The sequence below is a fragment of the Oncorhynchus clarkii genome, chromosome 24, assembly GCF_045791955.1.
Source record: "Oncorhynchus clarkii lewisi isolate Uvic-CL-2024 chromosome 24, UVic_Ocla_1.0, whole genome shotgun sequence".
NCBI lineage: Eukaryota > Metazoa > Chordata > Actinopteri > Salmoniformes > Salmonidae > Oncorhynchus > Oncorhynchus clarkii.
Genome location: NC_092170.1, coordinates 27,496,730 through 27,516,988, shown reverse-complemented (window position 1 = coordinate 27,516,988; position 20,259 = coordinate 27,496,730). Strand labels below are relative to the sequence as shown.

The following is a 20,259-nucleotide window of genomic DNA, read 5'->3' as shown; positions in this document are numbered from 1 at the left end:
AGAGATTGAGAGAGAGATTGAGAGAGAGAGAGAGATCGGGGAGAGAGAGAGAGAGAGAGAGAGAGAGAGAGAGAGAGAGAGAGAGATTGAGAGAGAGAGAGAGAGAGAGAGAGAGAGAGAGAGAGAGAGAGAAAGAAAGAAAGAAAGAGGGCCGAAAACAGCAGGTCCGGGACAAGGTAGCACACCTGGTAAATTAGGTCAGGGGTCTTCAGCTGTAGAACATCAGGAGTCGTCCTAGAGAGCATGCCTAAGATTACAGTACACCAGATAATAACCTGGCACATAGGCTATTGCAGCATAGATACTGGGGACTGAGATAAGCGGGGTCGGGGGTCACTGTGGCCCCATCCAAAGTTACCCATAGACAGGGTCAATGTGAAAATGTTCACTTCAAAACTTTAAAATCCTGTTCTGTCATGAGTTGATCATAGTTAAAAACCATTTACTGTTGTCAGTATTGTGTTGTTATTATGTTTTTTTTAGTTTTTTTACATTATAATAAAAAAATAATCCCGTAAATCAATGTTTGTTATTTAATTTCAATAATATATTGTTTGTATTTTCAATAATTGTATGTTTATGCAACTTTAAACTCACCCTTAACGGCGTAGGCCACAACTGGATGCATTCAGTTGTTCTGGCGATGGTAACAACTGGATGCATTCGGTTTTTAGGGATACAGTATCTTCAACCTAGGTTCCCTTCCACTGAAAACGTGGGAACTCCGCTCAGGTCTTTATTTTACCCCTGCTGTGTTAGGTTACTTGAGGGGGGACTTTTATTTTGAACATTTGCTGTATGATTACGTGACCTAAATGGCACTAGCTTCACAATGGTCACGGATTGTTGGAAAGTGCCAACAAATGCGACGGGCAACTTTTACGATAATGTGTGATTTGTTATGTAGGCCCACTACAATATAGTGTTTTCTCTTATTTCGAGTGGGGTTAGGCCACACGGGGAGAAACTGTATTTCTAATGTCGAGGTAGGCAAACTATATTGATTAGCATTCAGATTGTAACGATTGGTGCGTGCCAATGTTGTTCAGCGTCTGTTTACATGATTTGAGAAAACAATGTCGTAGTAAAGTCATGCGCACTGATTTTTGCTTCAATGTTTGAGAGTGAACTCTAGAATAGTTTATTGAAAAAGACGACACAATTGGTGATGGGGTGTTTTTAAGTTCTGGTTAGTCGTAGTAGCCAACAGCAGCTTTGCCATGTCGGAGAGGACACCACTCCTGCACTATCGCCTCTCCACAAGTGTCAATGAGCAGTCGGGGGAGCATCAGCCGTGTCTTCCCAGGGAGGCTGTGGAGCAGTCCCCGGCTTTTTCCAGACGGAAGTCGGCGCACCACAGCCGGCCCAAAAAGCTCTCCACATTCTTTGGTGTGGTGATACCCACCTTGCTGTCGATGTTCAGCGTGGTGGTCTTCCTACGAATTGGTGAGTAACGTTATAGCCTACTGTTATTTATTGAGCCAGTTGTTGCCTGGAAACCCGACGTTGAATTGCATTGAATTCTACATCGGGCAGAAATTAGCGTTGGAATCTGGAAAGTTACTAGTAACTCTCACGACGCCTACAAGCCAGAATGTTAAATACAATTATGTTTTTACGTTAAAATATAATTTCATTCAACATTCTTGAATGAAAAATGTAATGTCAGGCCTGGTGGAAACACGTTTCGGCAAACTTTGCAAACGTCGACAAAACAAAATACGTTAGACAACGTGGGATATTTTTGTTTCGGTAAAATGAATTGTGCAAGATCTAGGTGGAAACGATTTTATTCGCAAATATTGCGATAATAAGCATCAAATCGAAGTAAACTTGGGAGTCACGCGATGACGAGTTAAACTCATCGGAAAGGCATGCAGTTTATTAGACTACAAATAAAATAAATTACGATGAACTTCGCAGGGTGGTGAAAATGCAATGCAATGTGATGAGCTTAATATTAATTTCCAATAAATATCGAGGGGCTTAATCTGGTGACATGATCATCGACACTTGGCTGCCATTTGACAAAATAATATATTTTGTCAATAATAACCGCATCGTGTAGGCTATACTTGCGCTGTGCTGTTGGCTAGAACACACGTGCAAAAACCGGATATGGCACACTCGCTATATTATTATTATTTTACATTTTTAGAAAACCATCAGTAGAGTTGAAAATGCGATGGAAACGCATTTATTTTTTATTCGGTAGTGATTTATTTACATCTGTCCCTCATTTTAAGGTAAATCTTGTTACGTGAATTGAACTCTCGTTTTATTATTTTGAACATATTGCTTTTTAAATAGTGTAAAGCAGTTTACCTGGTTCTACTCTCATTGGCCATTTTCTGGTGTTTTGTGATGGTCGGGCAGAGCACGTCAACCCTGATAGTCATAGATAGACAGGTTAGACATAAAAAATAAAATACAAACTTGTTAAGCTTGCATTTAATTGCACCTCCCTGATGCACACAACAAGCTTCCATCCCCTCTGTCACACGGGGATTTATGGATGATTTAAGATAAAACCGTTAACCCTGTAACTTTATTTGGCACTTACTATAGTCATTTTTGTTTTTAGAGATGGGAACGTGTTGAAAGTGCTCTTTATGACAGAATTAAAACATTTGGTGAAATCAAACACTTTTGCCACTTAAGTCCCTTGGTGTGTTACAGTACAAGGGTATGAACTCCTGAGAGTTGCAGAGATAAAAGTAGGTTAACGGATAGAGCCTACTGTAGTGAGTGCATCCTGGGACAGATTGGGAATGGACTGTTATGGGGTCATAGTCATGATGATAAATGTGTAAATATGTACGACAACAATGTTCTTACTGGAGGAATATAGTAGTTTCAAGTGGACTAACAATATGGAGTAAAATGTAGTTCTTGCAAGAAATTGATTATTTACTTGCGCTATAACTTCAGTCTCGAGCCGTTAATCACATTCACATGATGCAGAGCTCGAGGTCCAATATCTCTGACGGCAATAATGACATCCGTATCCATAGTGTATTCGCAAATAATCTGAAGATATGTTTACAAACACAATCCCCATTCCTCAATGTCTCATCTGTTTTCTTTGTTCAGAGGTGTTTTATTCTATCAGAGTAAGTACAGTGGTCTGTCTGTGAGTGTTCTCTCTTGCCTTGGTGTGTTCCACCCTCTGTTTTGCCCCGTCTCGTGATACCTCAGCTGCTGTGGCGTAGACACGCAAACGTTGAACAGCCACTAGTTTGAGAGACAAGAATGCCATTCCACATAACATAAGCACTGCATTATACCTTATATGGAACAATATGGCACTTCTGTTTCAATGCATGGGAGTGGTGTACAGTGAATTGGATGACTTCTGTTTCAATGCATGGGAGTGGTGTACAGTGAATTGGATGACTTCTGTTTCAATGCATGGGAGTGGTGTACAGTGAATTGGATGACTTCTGTTTCAATGCATAGGAGTGGTGTACAGTGAATTGGATGACTTCTGTTTCAATGCATGGGAGTGGTGTACAGTGAATTGGATGACTTCTGTTTCAATGCATAGGAGTGGTGTACAGTGAATTGGATGACTTCTGTTTCAATGCATAGGAGTGGTGTACAGTGAATTGGATGACTTCTGTTTCAATGCATGGGAGTGGTGTACAGTGAATTGGATGACTTCTGTTTCAATGCATAGGAGTGGTGTACAGTGAATTGGATGACTTCTGTTTCAATGCATAGGAGTGGTGTACAGTGAATTGGATGACTTCTGTTTCAATGCATGGGAGTGGTGTACAGTGAATTGGATGACTTCTGTTTCAATGCATGGGAGTGGTGTACAGTGAATTGGATGACTTCTGTTTCAATGCATGGGAGTGGTGTACAGTGAATTGGATGACTTCTGTTTCAATGCATGGGAGTGGTGTACAGTGAATTGGATGACTTCTGTTTCAATGCATGGGAGTGGTGTACAGTGAATTGGATGACTTCTGTTTCAATGCATGGGAGTGGTGTACAGTGAATTGGATGACTTCTGTTTCAATGCATAGGAGTGGTGTACAGTGAATTGGATGACTTCTGTTTCAATGCATGGGAGTGGTGTACAGTGAATTGGATGACTTCTGTTTCAATGCATAGGAGTGGTGTACAGTGAATTGGATGACTTCTGTTTCAATGCATGGGAGTGGTGTACAGTGAATTGGATGACTTCTGTTTCAATGCATGGGAGTGGTGTACAGTGAATTGGATGACTTCTGTTTCAATGCATAGGAGTGGTGTACAGTGAATTGGATGACTTCTGTTTCAATGCATAGGAGTGGTGTACAGTGAATTGGATGACTTCTGTTTCAATGCATGGGAGTGGTGTACAGTGAATTGGATGACTTCTGTTTCAATGCATGGGAGTGGTGTACAGTGAATTGGATGACTTCTGTTTCAATGCATGGGAGTGGTGTACAGTGAATTGGATGACTTCTGTTTCAATGCATGGGAGTGGTGTACAGTGAATTGGATGACTTCTGTTTCAATGCATGGGAGTGGTGTACAGTGAATTGGATGACTTCTGTTTCAATGCATAGGAGTGGTGTACAGTGAATTGGATGACTTCTGTTTCAATGCATGGGAGTGGTGTACAGTGAATTGGATGACTTCTGTTTCAATGCATAGGAGTGGTGTACAGTGAATTGGATGACTTCTGTTTCAATGCATGGGAGTGGTGTACAGTGAATTGGATGACTTCTGTTTCAATGCATGGGAGTGGTGTACAGTGAATTGGATGACTTCTGTTTCAATGCATAGGAGTGGTGTACAGTGAATTGGATGACTTCTGTTTCAATGCATGGGAGTGGTGTACAGTGAATTGGATGACTTCTGTTTCAATGCATAGGAGTGGTGTACAGTGAATTGGATGACTTCTGTTTCAATGCATAGGAGTGGTGTACAGTGAATTGGATGACTTCTGTTTCAATGCATAGGAGTGGTGTACAGTGAATTGGATGACTTCTGTTTCAATGCATGGGAGTGGTGTACAGTGAATTGGATGACTTCTGTTTCAATGCATGGGAGTGGTGTACAGTGAATTGGATGACTTCTGTTTCAATGCATGGGAGTGGTGTACAGTGAATTGGATGACTTCTGTTTCAATGCATAGGAGTGGTGTACAGTGAATTGGATGACTTCTGTTTCAATGCATAGGAGTGGTGTACAGTGAATTGGATGACTTCTGTTTCAATGCATAGGAGTGGTGTACAGTGAATTGGATGACTTCTGTTTCAATGCATAGGAGTGGTGTACAGTGAATTGGATGACTTCTGTTTCAATGCATAGGAGTGGTGTACAGTGAATTGGATGACTTCTGTTTCAATGCATAGGAGTGGTGTACAGTGAATTGGATGACTTCTGTTTCAATGCATAGGAGTGGTGTACAGTGAATTGGATGACTTCTGTTTCAATGCATGGGAGTGGTGTACAGTGAATTGGATGACTTCTGTTTCAATGCATAGGAGTGGTGTACAGTGAATTGGATGACTTCTGTTTCAATGCATAGGAGTGGTGTACAGTGAATTGGATGACTTCTGTTTCAATGCATAGGAGTGGTGTACAGTGAATTGGATGACTTCTGTTTCAATGCATAGGAGTGGTGTACAGTGAATTGGATGACTTCTGTTTCAATGCATAGGAGTGGTGTACAGTGAATTGGATGACTTCTGTTTCAATGCATAGGAGTGGTGTACAGTGAATTGGATGACTTCTGTTTCAATGCATGGGAGTGGTGTACAGTGAATTGGATGACTTCTGTTTCAATGCATAGGAGTGGTGTACAGTGAATTGGATGACTTCTGTTTCAATGCATAGGAGTGGTGTACAGTGAATTGGATGACTTCTGTTTCAATGCATAGGAGTGGTGTACAGTGAATTGGATGACTTCTGTTTCAATGCATAGGAGTGGTGTACAGTGAATTGGATGACTTCTGTTTCAATGCATAGGAGTGGTGTACAGTGAATTGGATGACTTCTGTTTCAATGCATAGGAGTGGTGTACAGTGAATTGGATGACTTCTGTTTCAATGCATAGGAGTGGTGTACAGTGAATTGGATGACTTCTGTTTCAATGCATGGGAGTGGTGTACAGTGAATTGGATGACTTCTGTTTCAATGCATAGGAGTGGTGTACAGTGAATTGGATGACTTCTGTTTCAATGCATGGGAGTGGTGTACAGTGAATTGGATGACTTCTGTTTTGGTTAAAAGCATAAAGTAACTTGTTCTGCATTTTGACCTATTGTTGAATGTTGCAAGGAAGTGGTAGCATTGTAGAAGTTTGGTATTTTTCCATAGGCTGTTGTCAGTCTAAACTGATTTTACTGTGTGTGACATTGAAAAACATTTCTTAAACATAACTGGATGCCTTGGCATGGTGTTTTGATTAATAATTACATGATTGTGTAACTTCGCATGGGGAGGAGGGTCAAACTACTGTCTCAACTGTATAGTGAAGATGAAAGCCATTGAGTATTCCCTACTGCATGTTCTTGTTGACAATTACTGTACATTCCAAGTTCCAACTTGCTGTAAGATAGTTGTTAAACCACCAAAACCAGTTCCTGTTAGACTTTGAGATGATTTGAATTTGAAATGTTAAACCATAGTGTGGTCCTTGTGTTCTCTCCTCTCCCGTCAGGTTTTGTGGTGGGCCAGTGTGGGCTGTATCAGGCCATAGCCATGTTCTTAGTGGCCTACTTCATCATCAGTATGACCGTGCTGTCTGTGTGTGCCATCTCAACCAATGGAGCTCTGGATGCAGGAGGGGCCTACTGTATCCTCCTCAGCAATACACACACAGCTCTATATGATAGATGTATAGACATGTCATTTCAGGCCCATTAGCTGTACACACACACTCCACCTTACAGTGCTCTTTCAGTTTCATTAATGTAGCATTGTATTCCTCAACGTATAGATATTTGTGTGTGTGTCAGTGAATGGCTGGTATTGTTTTCACTTTATCTGTAAGACACATTGTGAGTGTGTGAGAGGAGGATGGGAATGAGTGTCTGTGCCTGGGTCTATTTCTTTCAGTGCCTGATGACATCCACATTTTAAAGGCCTTCACTTCATTATAGTGTCCACAAACACACTCTTTCTCTCACAAATTGACACTCACTCTTAACTCCTGTGTATCCCAGCCTTAACCCCCTCCTCCCCCAGACATGATAAGTCGTGCGTTGGGGCCAGAGTTTGGGGGCAGTCTAGGTGTCATGTTCTTCCTGGCTAATGTGTGTAGCAGTGCCCTCTATATCCTGGGTCTGGTCGAGGCCATAGTAGCAACCTTCGGGCTTCCAGAAGGTATACAGCCATACTCTCTACCTCTTCCTGCTCTGTTTGCGGGTCAATGTTTATTCGGGTGAATCTTGTCCTGGAGGCAGAGCTGGGTGATTTCCATTAGATGGGCCAGCGGCAAATTCGAAATGGGCAATTATTGTATACATTTATGAAAACAAATAACTTTTTGATCTTAATAAAGGTAAGGCTTAGTCATAAGGTTGCCATTGTGGTTAAGGTTAGGTTTAAAATCTGATTGTATTACTTTTTGCTGTGCCAGCTAGTGACAACCCTGCAGAGTTGCCTCCAGTACAAGAGTCATCCCAATAAATACCAACCTGTGCTCTGTTTATATTGACAGACTACTTTTTTTGTATATTGTATTTGATCTAAAACTAATCTGCTTTGACAATGTCTACTCATGCATGTCATGCCCATTTTTAAAGCTTATTGAATCAAACTGAACAATTTAAATGGAATTGGATTATAACCCTTTGACCTTTTCATGGTCTGTTTCAACTATCACCTCATTCCTTCACCCCCTCATCTTCTCATCAACCCCCTCATCTTCTCATCAACCGCCTCACCTTTTAACCTGCTAACCCTCTCACTTACCTCACCTCCTCTTCTCACCCCCATCTCTCCTCTCCCTCTCCAGATGGGGTGAGCCCAGCGGGTTCCCTCCAGGTGTTGCCAGCGGGGTATTGGTGGTCATTGCTCTATGCCACCGGCATCCTCCTCCTCTGCTTGCTTGTGTGTCTGGTGGGGGCAGAGATCTACGCCAAAGCCTCCTTCATCATCTTCCTGGTGGTCATGCTGGTGCTGGCCACCATCTTTATCAGCTTCTTCGCTGTGCGCCCGCGCACCATCCTCCTGCCCGCCGCTCCACCCATCCTCAACGGCACGGGGCCACAGCCGCCGACCATGGCCAACTTCACCGGCTTTAAACTGAACACACTCCTGGGCAACCTGGATGGTGAGAAAGGGGGTCTGTCTGTAGTAGTGTGTGTATGTGTGATGTGCACCAATATAAATGTGTGTGCTTAATGTATGTGTCATTCTAAATAGAATTGCACTTGATTTAAGCTGCAATATGTAACTTTTTGTGTGCCCCTACCAAATTCAAATAGAAGTGTGTTATAGATCTGTCATTTGCATTGAAAGCAAGTCTAAGAAGCAGATGTGATCTATGTGCGTTATTTCTATGCTTCCCGTTAAGTTTAATTCGTCTTTTGCTTTCGCTTTTGTACACCAGCTTCAAGCAGCTGGTAATACAATATTTTTGGTTTATGGAATGTATATTTCGCAGCAGTTTAGATGGTACAAGATTCTCTACACTATGCTTGCTTGTTTTCTCACATAAACTGTCATTTAGAATTTTAGCAACCAGGAAATGGCGTAGTGATTTCTGCATAGTGCATCTTTATGGAATTTAATATAGCTAAGCATTATTAATGTGAGCATAAGCAATGTGAGTGATGTCTCATGTTTAAAAAAAATAAAAAATATTTGACCTTTATTTAACCAAGTATGCCAGTTGAGAACAAGTTCTCATTTACAATTGCGACCTGGCCAAGATAAAGCAAAGCAGTGCGACAAAAACAACAGAGTTACAAATGGGATAGAGATACTGGTGTGCAAAAGAGCAACAACAAAAAAATAACAATATGGGGATGAAGTAGTTGGGTAGGCTGTTTACAGATGGGCTGTGTACAGGTGCAGGGATTGGTAAGCTGCTCTGAAAGCTGATGCTTATAGATAGTGAGGGAGATGTAAGTCTCCAGCTTCAGTGACTTTTGCAATTTGTTCCAGTCATTGGCAGCAGAGAACCGGAAGGAAAGGAGGTGTTGGCTTTGGGGACGACCAGTGAAATGTACCTGCTGGAGCGCGTGCTACGGGTGGGTGTTGCTAGGGTGACCCGTGAGCTGAGATGAGGTGGGGCTTTACCTAGCAAAGACTTATCGATGACCTGGAGCCAGTGGGTTTGGCGACGGATATGTAGCGAGGACCAACCAACAAGAGCATACAGGTCGCAGTGGTGGGTAGTGTATGGAGCTTTAGTGACAAAACGGATGGCACTGTGATGGACTACATCCAATTTGCTGAGTAGAGTGTTGGAGGTTCTTTTGTAAATGACATTGCCGAAGTCAAGGATCGGTAGGATAGTCAGTTTTACGAGGGTATGGTTTTATAGCATGAGTGAGGGATGCTTTGTTGTGAAGTAGGAACCTGATTCTAGATTTAATTTTGGATTGGAGAATGAAAGTTTACAGTCTAATCACACACCGAGGGAAGTCAGAACCGTCCAGAGTAGTGATGCTGGGCGGGCGGGTGAGGGTAACGATCGGTTGCAGAGCATGCATTTAGTTTTACTTGCATGTAAAGAGCAGTTGGAGGCCACGGAATGAGTGTTGTATGGCATTGACACTCGTTTGGAGGTTTAACACAGTGTCCAAAGTAGGGCCAGATGTATACAGAATGGTGTCGTCTGCGTAGAGGTGGATCAGAGAATCACCAGCAGCAAGAGCGACATCATTGATATGAAAAGAGTCAGCCCGAGAATTGAACCCTGTGGCACCCCCATAGACTGCCAGAGGTCCGGACAACAGGCCCTCCGATTTGACACACTGAACTCTGAGAAGTAGTTGGTGAACCAGACGAGGCAATCATTTGAGAAACGAAGGCTATTGAGTCTGCTGATAAGAATGTGGTGATTGACAGAGTCTTGAGCCTTGGCCAGGTCGATGAAAACTGCTTTACAGTACTGTCTTTTATCGATGGCGGTTATGATATAGTTTAGGACCTTGAGCGTGGCTGAGGTGCACCCATGACCAGTTCGGAAACTAGATTGCATAGTGGAGAAGGTGTGGTGAGATTCGAAATGGTCGGTGATCTGTTTAACTTGGCTTTCAAAGACTTTAGAAAGGCAGGGTAGGATAGATATAGGTCTGTAAAAATTTGAGTCAAGAGTGTCTCCCCCTTTGAAGAGGGGGATGACCGCGGCAGCTTTCCAATCTTTAGGGATCTTAGACGATATGAAAGAGAGGTTGAACAGGCTAGTAATGACAGTTATGCATACCTTATGGCGGCAGAATTTACTTGTTTATTATCTTAGACACACATACACCAATTATAGGTTTAAGCCTCTTGTTGTGTTTACCAGGGTTGTAATTAGTGGGTATCATAAATATCCTTTGGCTCCCCATTTCCACCATAACATACCAACCTCACTGAGCTGAGGGATTTATTTTCAGTGTGGAAATCAACCACATGATTACTCTGCTAATCGCCATAACTCAGTCACACTGGCACACACACACACACACATCCCCTTCAAAGACCCTGTTGTCAACAAAATGATACTTTCTTTGCCATTGTAAAGCTTACCCTCCAATGAGAAGTGGGTTAAAAGTCAATGGCTTCATATGTAACACAAACTATACTTGAACCAGCAATGGCGAGAGATGGCATTTTTGTACTTTTTGAATTCCAAGAGGCATGCATGTTCATCAATTCCATTTATTTTGTTAAATATCTGAATTTGGGGTGGATTCAGACATGGAACTGATTGAATTGATTTCTAAATCCGCCCCTCTTCCCTAGCTGACTATGCTGTGGACTACACAACAGGAACCATGATGTCCTTTGCTACGGTGTTTGCTGTCATGTTTAACGGGTGCACAGGCATCATGGCTGGATCCAACATGTCAGGTAAGAAATGGATGTTTGATCAATGGGTGGAGAGATGGGATTTCTATTTAGCTGCTCAGTTTTCAAAGGGAAGAGTTATCCAAGGGATCAGAGACGTGTGTGTCTGACCTGGTGTTGTGCTGTGTCCCAGGTGACCTGAAGAACCCTAGCTACTCCATACCTCGAGGAACCATCACAGCTGTCATCTTCACCTTCATAATCTACAACCTCCTCAGTCTAATGGTGGCCTGCTCCTGTGACCGGTCAGTCACACACACACACAAGTTTGGGTATAATCTATGTAGATGAACACACCTGTAACACGTACAGTGCATTCGGAAAATATTCAGACCCCTTGACTTCTTCAGCATTTTGTTACAATACAGCCTTAAATTTACAGCCTTAAACGGATTAAATATTTTTTTCCCCTCATTAATCTACACAATATACCCCATAATGGCAAAGCAAAAAATAGTTTTTTTTGTGTGCAAATGTATTAAAAATAAAAAAGATCACATTTACATAAGTATTCAGACCCATTACTTCGGTATGATGCTACAAGCTTGGCACACCTGTGTTTGGGGAGTTTCTCCCATTCTTCTCTGTAGAACCTCTCAAGCTCTGTCTGGTTGAATGGGGAGCGTCACTGCACAGCTATTTTCAGGTCTCCAGAGATTTTTAGATTGGGTTCAATTCCAGGCTCTGGCTGGGCCACTGAAGGACATTCAGAGACTTGTCCCGAAGCCACTGTGTGTGTGTAGGGTCGTTGTCCTGTTGGAAGGTGAACCTTTGCCCCAGTCTGAGGTCCTGAGCGCTCTGGTTTTCATCAAGGATCTCTTGTAATTTTCTCTGTTCATCTTTCCCTCAATCTTGACTAGTCTCCCAGACCCTACTGCTGAAAAACATCCCCGCAGCATGATGCTGCCACCACCATGCTTCACCGTAGGGATGGTGCCAGGTTTCCTCCAGTCATGACGCATGGCATTCAGGACAAAGAGTTCAGTCTTGGTTTCATCAGACCAGAGAATCTTGTTTGTCATGGTCTGAGATTCCTTTAGGTGCCTTTTGGCAAACTCCAAGCTGGCTGTCATGTGCCTTTAGCTGAGTGGCTTCCGTCTGGCTACTCTACCATAAAGGCCTGATGGGCGGAGTGTTGCAGAGATGGTTGTCCTTCTGGAAGGTTCTCCCATCTTCACAGAGGAACTAGGAAAGAGCAACCATCGGGTTCTCGGTCACCTCCTTGACCAAGGCCCTTCATCCCCAATTGCTCAGTTTGTCCAAACGGCCAGCTCTAGGAAGAGTCTTGGTGGTTCCAAACTACTTCTATTTAGGAATGACGGAGGCCACCATGTTCTTGGGGACCTTCAATGCTTCAGAAATGTTTTGGTACCCTTCCCCAGATTGGTAACTCAACACAAAGGGGGTGAATACCAGACGCACCGCTTTTCCGTTTTTTACTTTGTATAATTTCTTGAAACATTTCATTTCACCAATCTGGACTATTTTGTGTATGTCCATTACATGAAATCCAAATAAAAATCATTATAATGATTATATTATGATATATATATATATATATATATATATATATATATATATTATGATTATAATTATAATGCAACAAAATTGGAAAAATGCCAAGGGGCATGAATACCTTTGCAAGGCACTGTAGATGACATGTGTTTTTTCCCCACGGACCCTGTGTCAATACAGGTGCATGATAATGGTCCATTCTAAGTCAAATTTCACACATATACTAAATAATATATGTAAAGACAAGATTCAATCAAGAATAGTGACCATATTATCCTATCACTTGTGAATTATATGTCTCTTGGGAATGATGCCCAGCGTAAGAAACAATGCTCTTTTTTTTTGTGTGACTTTTTTAAAATCGTAGTCGCACACCTCATGTAGCCTAGCCCATGGGCCTATATGTTTTTTATAAGGTTTGTATCACAACTAAAGTTGCCAAATAACTTCTTAAAATTAATCACATTAATCTGCTTTACAAAGGTTGTAGAGGCTAACCGGCATACATAAGCAGGCCTGAGTTTCATGGGGGATAGTAGATTGACAGGCTAGTGTTTTTGATGTTAGTTAGGCCTACTCGTATTGTTGGCTGACAGTAAATGTGGACAGTTCTTCCAATCTCTTCAATATGCACCTGGGTATTGGATAAGGACAAATGTAGTTGCGTCCCCGATGTCTCTTCACTTGTAGCCTGTGACAAAGACCCAATCACGTGATGGAGCATCACTCGGGGAGAAGCGCGTAACGGCCACTGGCAGCAAAAGGCATGGATTTAAGGTGCATAACGGCCACACAAAGGGGATGCCGCCATGAAATTCTAGGCATCAAATTGTGAATGAGTGACTGATGTAGTGTACAGCCTGCACAAAAAAAACAAAGCAGAGCTTATGCCTTTCAAGCAACTTCTTTCAAATCATCATTAGTCGCGTCATGCAGCCTTAAAATGTATAAAATCAAAACCTATAGCCCAACATTTGTTCGAACAACTAAAGTTACATTAATAACTCTAAATTAAGCATATAGGAATACCTATGTCTTTGTTAACCGCTCAACACAAAATAACCGCATGTGCTCACTTCCTCCAGTCTATTTTAATCTGTTCCATTGTATTCGTCATACTATAAAATAATGCCTCGGAATTCTAAGCAAATCTTGTCAGCTAAATGAACTTGTCGCCTAAAGACATTTTGCATTGCCAGATCAGGACCTAAGGACAACTCCGAGTATGCTATTCTGTTCTTCTGAAATAGACTACATTTTCTTCATATCATGCTTCATTAGACCTGTCTAAAATAAATACTGGATATATTGTGAAGGTGTAGATGTTCCAAAGTTCTGCATCAAAGTAAAGATACCTTAATCGAAAAGGTCTCAAGTAAAAGTCACCCAGTAAAATACTACTTGAGTAAAAGTATTTGGTTTTAAATATACTTAAGTATCAAAAGTAAATGTAATTGATAAAATATACTTAAGTATCTGAAGTTAAAAGTAAGGTATACATCTTTTCAAATGTATTATATGAAGCAAACCAGGTGGCACCATTTTCTTTTTTTTTCTTTTTTAAATGTACAGATAGCCAGGGGCACACTCCAACACCGACATCATTAACAAATGAAACGTGTTTAGTGAGTCGATCAGAGGCAGTAGGGATGACGAGGGATGTTCTCTTGATAATTGTGTGAATTAGACCATTTTTCTGTCATGCTAACCATTTAAAATGTAATGAATACTTTTGGGTGTCAGGGAAAGTGTATGGAGTAAAAAGTACATTTTCTTTAGGAATGTAGTCAACAATACCCCAAAAAACAAATGAATTATTATTTTACTAAAGTACTTTACACCACTGACGGGTAGACTCCAAGTTGTGGAAACATCTCAAGGATGATTAATGGAAGCAGGATGCACCTGAGATCCATTTCGAGTCTCATAGCAAAGGGTGTGAATACTTATGTAAATAAGGTATTTCTGTTTGATATTTTTATGAATTTGCAAATATTTCTAAAAACCTTTTTTCACTTTGTCATTATGGGGTATTGTATAGATTAATGAGGAAATGTTTTTATTGAATCCATTTTAGAATAAGGCTTTAACGTAACTGTGGAAAAAGTCGAGGGGTCTGAATACTTTCCGAGTGCACTGTATGTTCACATACAGGTGCGCACACCCGATCCAATTCAAACTCGTCTCAAATTTGCACTGAATGAACGACTCACATTTACAATTCATTCTCTCTCCTACTCACACACGTTCTCTCACTCACACTCCCGTCTCTAGCTCAGTGCCAGTGTGCAGTATTGATGTGGCACTAAAGCAAGTGTTGCCAAAGTGCTAAACTGACATAAAAGGACCATAAAGGAGCATCGGAAATCAATACAGCCATAAATTATACTCCTCCGTGTCCTCCCCTCTGCCTGTTTTACCGTTTCCCCTCCTGAAATTGATGTGGTTGTAATTGTGTGTGGTTGTAGTCATTAATGTTTTCATTTGAAACAGTGGTTAGTGGTCGTTGTAGGCTTATCTTAGTGTGTGTTTGAGTGTGAAATTGACCATTCACCTTTTCAAATTGGCACCACCTGCTAATCACATGACCTCACGAGAGGGCTGCTTCAATGGAGGCAATGAGACCCTGTTCCCATGAAGTGTGGGTGGGTTGGTTCTTCTATCTAAAGACCTAAAGTCCCCACAAGGATAGTAAAACAAGAATAATCTTCCCTCATGGGGACATTTCCCACATCCCCATGAGAACAAAGGCTATTTTAAGCTTAGGTTTTAGGGTTAAGGTTACAATTAGGGTAAGAGGTTAGGGAAAATGTGGATTTTGAATGGAAATCAATTTTAGGTCCACACGAGGATAGAATAACAAAACGTTTGTGTCCAGGGGCATTCATAGTTAAGTTACGTGGAAAAAGTCATGTGACATTTTACACCACAAATAGAAACGAGAAGTGGAATGAGGAAGTAAGAGTAGATCAGACATTAGCAGCTAGAAATATACTAACTAATTGACCATGTTTACATGCCCACCAATATCTCGTTATTCGGGTTACTCAAGTATTTAGTTTTTTGAGTTCAACATCATATCCCTTTTACAATAACCCCAAAAAACTCTTATATCCTGGTTATGAGAAACCCGGAGAAGATGCCTGGGATATGCTGATCTTAGATGGGATACTGTGGCATGTAAATATCTTATCCCGTTTACTGTTTTTTTGCTGTCTGCGCAGGCTTAGTTTCACGTATCATGGGTGTTGTGATTATTCTTTTTTTCATCTGATTATCAAACAAATGACTTAAAGAGTAGGCTATACCTGCACAGTTCCATCCACCATAATTCCATAAGAATGTATTTTGCTGATACACCATAGTCTACTGGACGGTATAGCTTACTTTCACCCCTAATTTAGATAGGTTTCTGCTTATATCATTTTCAGCACTTGGTACGCCATTTGTCAACTATAGCTTCTCTTCTGTCATAACTGGTTGCCCAGAAGACCAAAATAAGTATTGCTCACCAGAATGTCTTTCATCGATATGCAGTATAATCCAGTTAACATGGTAAAGTTGTCTGTTTCATTTAGGGACCGGGGAGAAAATGCAATAACTCCAGAACAGTGGAATGATGTCCAAATGTCATCAGTTTGACTGGTTTTATGGAAATGAAAAACTGAGAAAAAGAAACTGTTTCTGATAAGACTTCAGTTCGTCTTGGGTGTATATTTTATCCGGTTGAAATACTGTCTGCTTTGCATAAGTGCAAAAGATAACTTGCACGTACATTCACATTTTCTCAAGAGATGCTGAAAGACAGAAATCCTGTTTCTCAACTCCTGTTCTCAAGACACAATTAACATTTGTTATAATTGTTGGCCTGCTACAAGAAATGCATAATTATACAGGAGTTAATATTATATTACACACCATGTGAGAGGTTATAGACCTACAGATAGTGTCTACATTTCACTTACTATTCCATTTAACCCATATGAACTTAAATGAGGAATATTCATGGGTTCAGGGATATCAAAAGTGCATGTAAACAGCTTATCCCAAACAAGACCTCAAGCAGGATATGTGCTACTATCTGGAGTACTGTGTGCATGTAAATGTGTTCAGGGATGGATAATGTAGTAGTTGATGAGACCCATCGGATCATGATATCCTAGGTGGTTGATTTCTACACAATCTAGATCATGAGGGAAGTGGCATTCAGGACTCGTAGAGGCACATGTACGTTTTTACACTTTTGAGGAAATTCAGAGTATATTTCGATCCATACTTCAGGATATGAACCAAAGGACAATAAGAATGCATTTATTTCTCCAGTAGGTTCAGGTTGTTATCTATCTGTGTCCTTATCTGCTGTGGTTTAGTGTTGCTTTCTTTATGTTGGACAGGGCCTGGCATGCAGTGGAGTGTGACTTTATTGGTCTTAGGTAGTTCGACTGAATGGAGGAAATGTACAGGGTTTATGAATGATACTGACTCCAAGGTCCTTTTATAGTACTTGATGGTGTCTCAACCATATCTAAACCTTATCCTGAACTGTCTTAGTAGTTACTGCACATGTGAAAACCCGCTGACTGCTCCTCCAGTAGTACATAGAGTATGGTAACGCGTTGAAGGGGATAATGGCAACTTGACCAGGGGTAAAGCACCATTTCATCTTGCCTGTTACTGGAAACATAAACTTTTTATTTCTGGTCAGGGAATTCCACATTGATTATAACCTCATTCACCAGAAGGGCTGTATAACATCCTTGACTAGAGGTAAACTTCATAAATGCCGATTTACATTACGAAACAGTTACGCCCTTGTCACAAGGGAGGTCACAGGTTATGTCTATCAACAATATGCCATGTTTTTTGTTGTTGAAAGTAACATGTGGCTGTCAGTTGTAGGATCCAAAAAAGGGCCCAAAGTTTTTCATATTCAAGTCACTTTTCAGGAAAAACCCATGTCGCTAGTGCATCTGTCACCAAACTAAAAACTTTTATCATATTTCTGATATTAACTTTTAAAGTAAACCTGTCACCACCGTCCCGGTTCATGTCATTAAGAGACAGACTAAATAGATTACTGAGATTAAATAGGAAGAATGTGTATTAAAGCCATCAGTCAATGTCACATCGAGACATTGCTAAATGCCAAACACCCCCATCGTCGCCAAGCATTGCCATAGCAACAACACATCGTTGACGGGAAAGCAGTTGAAGGCCGATCACGGTCTGGGTCAGTGATTCTCACTGAAGAGGAACAACTAGAAGCTTTTTGAGTTAGATGTTATTCCCCTTTTGTTAGTCAGAAATGGATTAACATGGTAGCAGTATCCCAAAATATCCAACAGGTGGCGGTCACACCATCTCACAAGATGAGGAGCTCAGTTTCAGACTCTAACATGAGGTCAAGAGGTTTCTTAGGCTGCATTTACCCAGGCAGCCCAATTCTGATATTTTTCCACGAATTGATCTTTTTACCGATCACATCAATCTTTTCACATCAGATTTTTTTCATATCTGATTGGTCTAAAGACCAATTAGTTGGAAAAAGATCAGAATTGGGCTGCCTGGGCCTTACTGATACAGAAACGGTATAACCTTTGAATAAAGCCAAAATGAATTGCTCTCCTCTTCAGCTAGTTATTCTGCGTTCTTGGTAAAGGCATTGTGTTCACTTAAAGTGGAAGTCAGGGAGATTAAGAATGGGTTTTCAGATCTACAGTAGTGTTTCCTTTTGGGAGAGTGACACCTGATGCATACCTGAATAGGTTACAGGTGCATATTTACAGAGTGTGTATGTGTTCTAGATGGTTCTGAGAAGCGTATAGGAGCCCAATGTAAAATATGATGATGGAGGAGGAAGGTCGAGTTCCCAGAGATGAGGAGTGTGTTAACCCTGTGTGACAGGGTAGCCAGTGGTGACACTGCCAACTCTCCAACCCCTCACAGCCAAGTCCTGCCCAATCCCCCAATATACACTTAGCTTACCGTGTGTGTATCTTGGTTAGGGACCCGACTGATCTGTGTGTATCTTACTGTCGTTCTCTTTCTCTGGGTAAGTGAAGAGAGAGGGTGGGTGGGTGTGTTCATTTCCTGAAAGAGTGTCCTTTGGTGTGTATTTGTATATGACTAACTGCAGCGTGTTTGTGTATCTCTATCTCCTCTATGGATGAGTGGCATTGTAATGTGTGTGTGGTGAATGTTTGTGTCTCTGGTTGAGTGTCTTTGGTGTGTGTGTGCGCACCTGTGTGTATTGTGTGTCAGTGACCTGTTGGCTAATCCCATCCTGCTATTGAAGCTTATGTATTTATTACTGACTAAATAATTAAATAAATGTATTCATTTTGTTCTGCTATCTCCTTCATGCAGCCTGTTTGTGGAAGCTGTGCTGTCCCACAAGGCTCTGCAATCGCCAACATGTAGCCTGGTGTGTGTGGGAAGCTGTGTAGTCCCGCAAGTCTCTGCTATCTCCAACATGTAGCCTGGTGTGTGTGGGGAAGCTGTGTAGTCCCGCAAGTCTCTGCTATCTCCAACATGTAGCCTGGTGTGTGTGGGGAAGCTGTGTAGTCCCACAAGGCTCTGCAATCGCCAACATGTAGCCTGGTGTGTGTGGGAAGCTGTGTAGTCCCGCAAGTCTCTGCTATCTCCAACATGCAGCCTGGTGTGTGTGGGGAAGCTGTGTAGTCCCACAAGGCTCTGCTATCTCCAACATGTAGCCTGGTGTGTGTGGGAAGCTGTGTAGTCCCACAAGGCTCTGCTATCTCCAACATGTAGCCTGGTGTGTGTGGGGAAGCTGTGTAGTCCCACAAGTCTCTGCTATCTCCAACATGTAGCCTGGTGTGTGTGGGGAAGCTGTGTAGTCCCACAAGTCTCTGCTATCTCCAACATGCAGCCTGGTGTGTGTGGGGAAGCTGTGTAGTCCCACAAGGCTCTGCTATCTCCAACATGTAGCCTGGTGTGTGTGGGGAAGCTGTGTAGTCCCACAAGTCTCTGCTATCTCCAACATGTAGCCTGGTGTGTGTGGGGAAGCTGTGTAGTCCCACAAGTCTCTGCTATCTCCAACATGCAGCCTGGTGTGTGTGGGGAAGCTGTGTAGTCCCACAAGGCTCTGCTATCTCTTTGCTTTTTCTTCTGCTTTTTAGCCCCCCATATGGCTTTTATTAGTGTGTGAGAGAATGTTGTACTGTCTCTCTCATGCCCCCCACACACACACACTCGCTGGCTCGTAGTACTAGTCTCTTGTCCAGACATTGTGAGGCAACAAGTCCAACATTCTCAGTCTGTCTGCTCTCCCTCTCTCATACCTCTGTTCCCTTGCAATCACCCCACTGCAGAGTGCCTGTCCTTAGCTCTCTCTGTCCATCCTCACGTTATTTGCTTGCTGTCTCTCCACCACAGAGATCTCTCTGTATCTCTTGTTCCCTCTCTGTCTTTCTTTCCTATGGCAGTACCGTGGTGAAAGCGGTCTTGTCTGCTGGTGGACTTCACCCTCCTACCCTTACTACAACTGGTCCTGTCACTGCCATCCCACAGGTAGAGAGATGGATAAGGTTCTTATGTTGCCTATGTCCTCTGTAATCCTGTGGACCCCAGGAAGAGTAGCTGCTGCATGAGCAACAGCTAATGGAGACCCTCATAAACCACATAAACATAGTATCAGGAAGGAGAATGTAGCCAGAGAATAGGAGAGGGGTGAAGTAGAGACAGAATGAGAGTGGTAGTGAGTGAATGAGAGAG

The 20,259-nt window shown here is 41.9% G+C and overlaps 1 protein-coding gene across 2 annotated transcripts in view; it reads left to right on the top strand.

Moving 5' to 3' along the window:
- Window positions 1-829: 829 nt before the first annotated feature.
- LOC139382703 (solute carrier family 12 member 9-like) overlaps window positions 830-20,259 on the top strand; it is a 69,077-nt gene continuing 49,647 nt past the window's right edge. Inside the window, exons 1-7 of one of the 2 annotated variants that reach the window (XM_071126805.1) lie at window positions 859-1,446; window positions 3,094-3,113; window positions 6,662-6,796; window positions 7,189-7,326; window positions 7,961-8,278; window positions 10,906-11,013; window positions 11,144-11,255. In XM_071126805.1, the coding sequence (XP_070982906.1) occupies window positions 6,703-6,796; window positions 7,189-7,326; window positions 7,961-8,278; window positions 10,906-11,013; window positions 11,144-11,255 (770 nt within the window). In that variant the 5' untranslated portion in view covers window positions 859-1,446; window positions 3,094-3,113; window positions 6,662-6,702. Of the gene's footprint in view, window positions 1,447-3,093; window positions 3,114-6,661; window positions 6,797-7,188; window positions 7,327-7,960; window positions 8,279-10,905; window positions 11,014-11,143; window positions 11,256-20,259 lie in introns of both variants that reach the window. The other variant, XM_071126804.1, reaches the window with a different exon arrangement.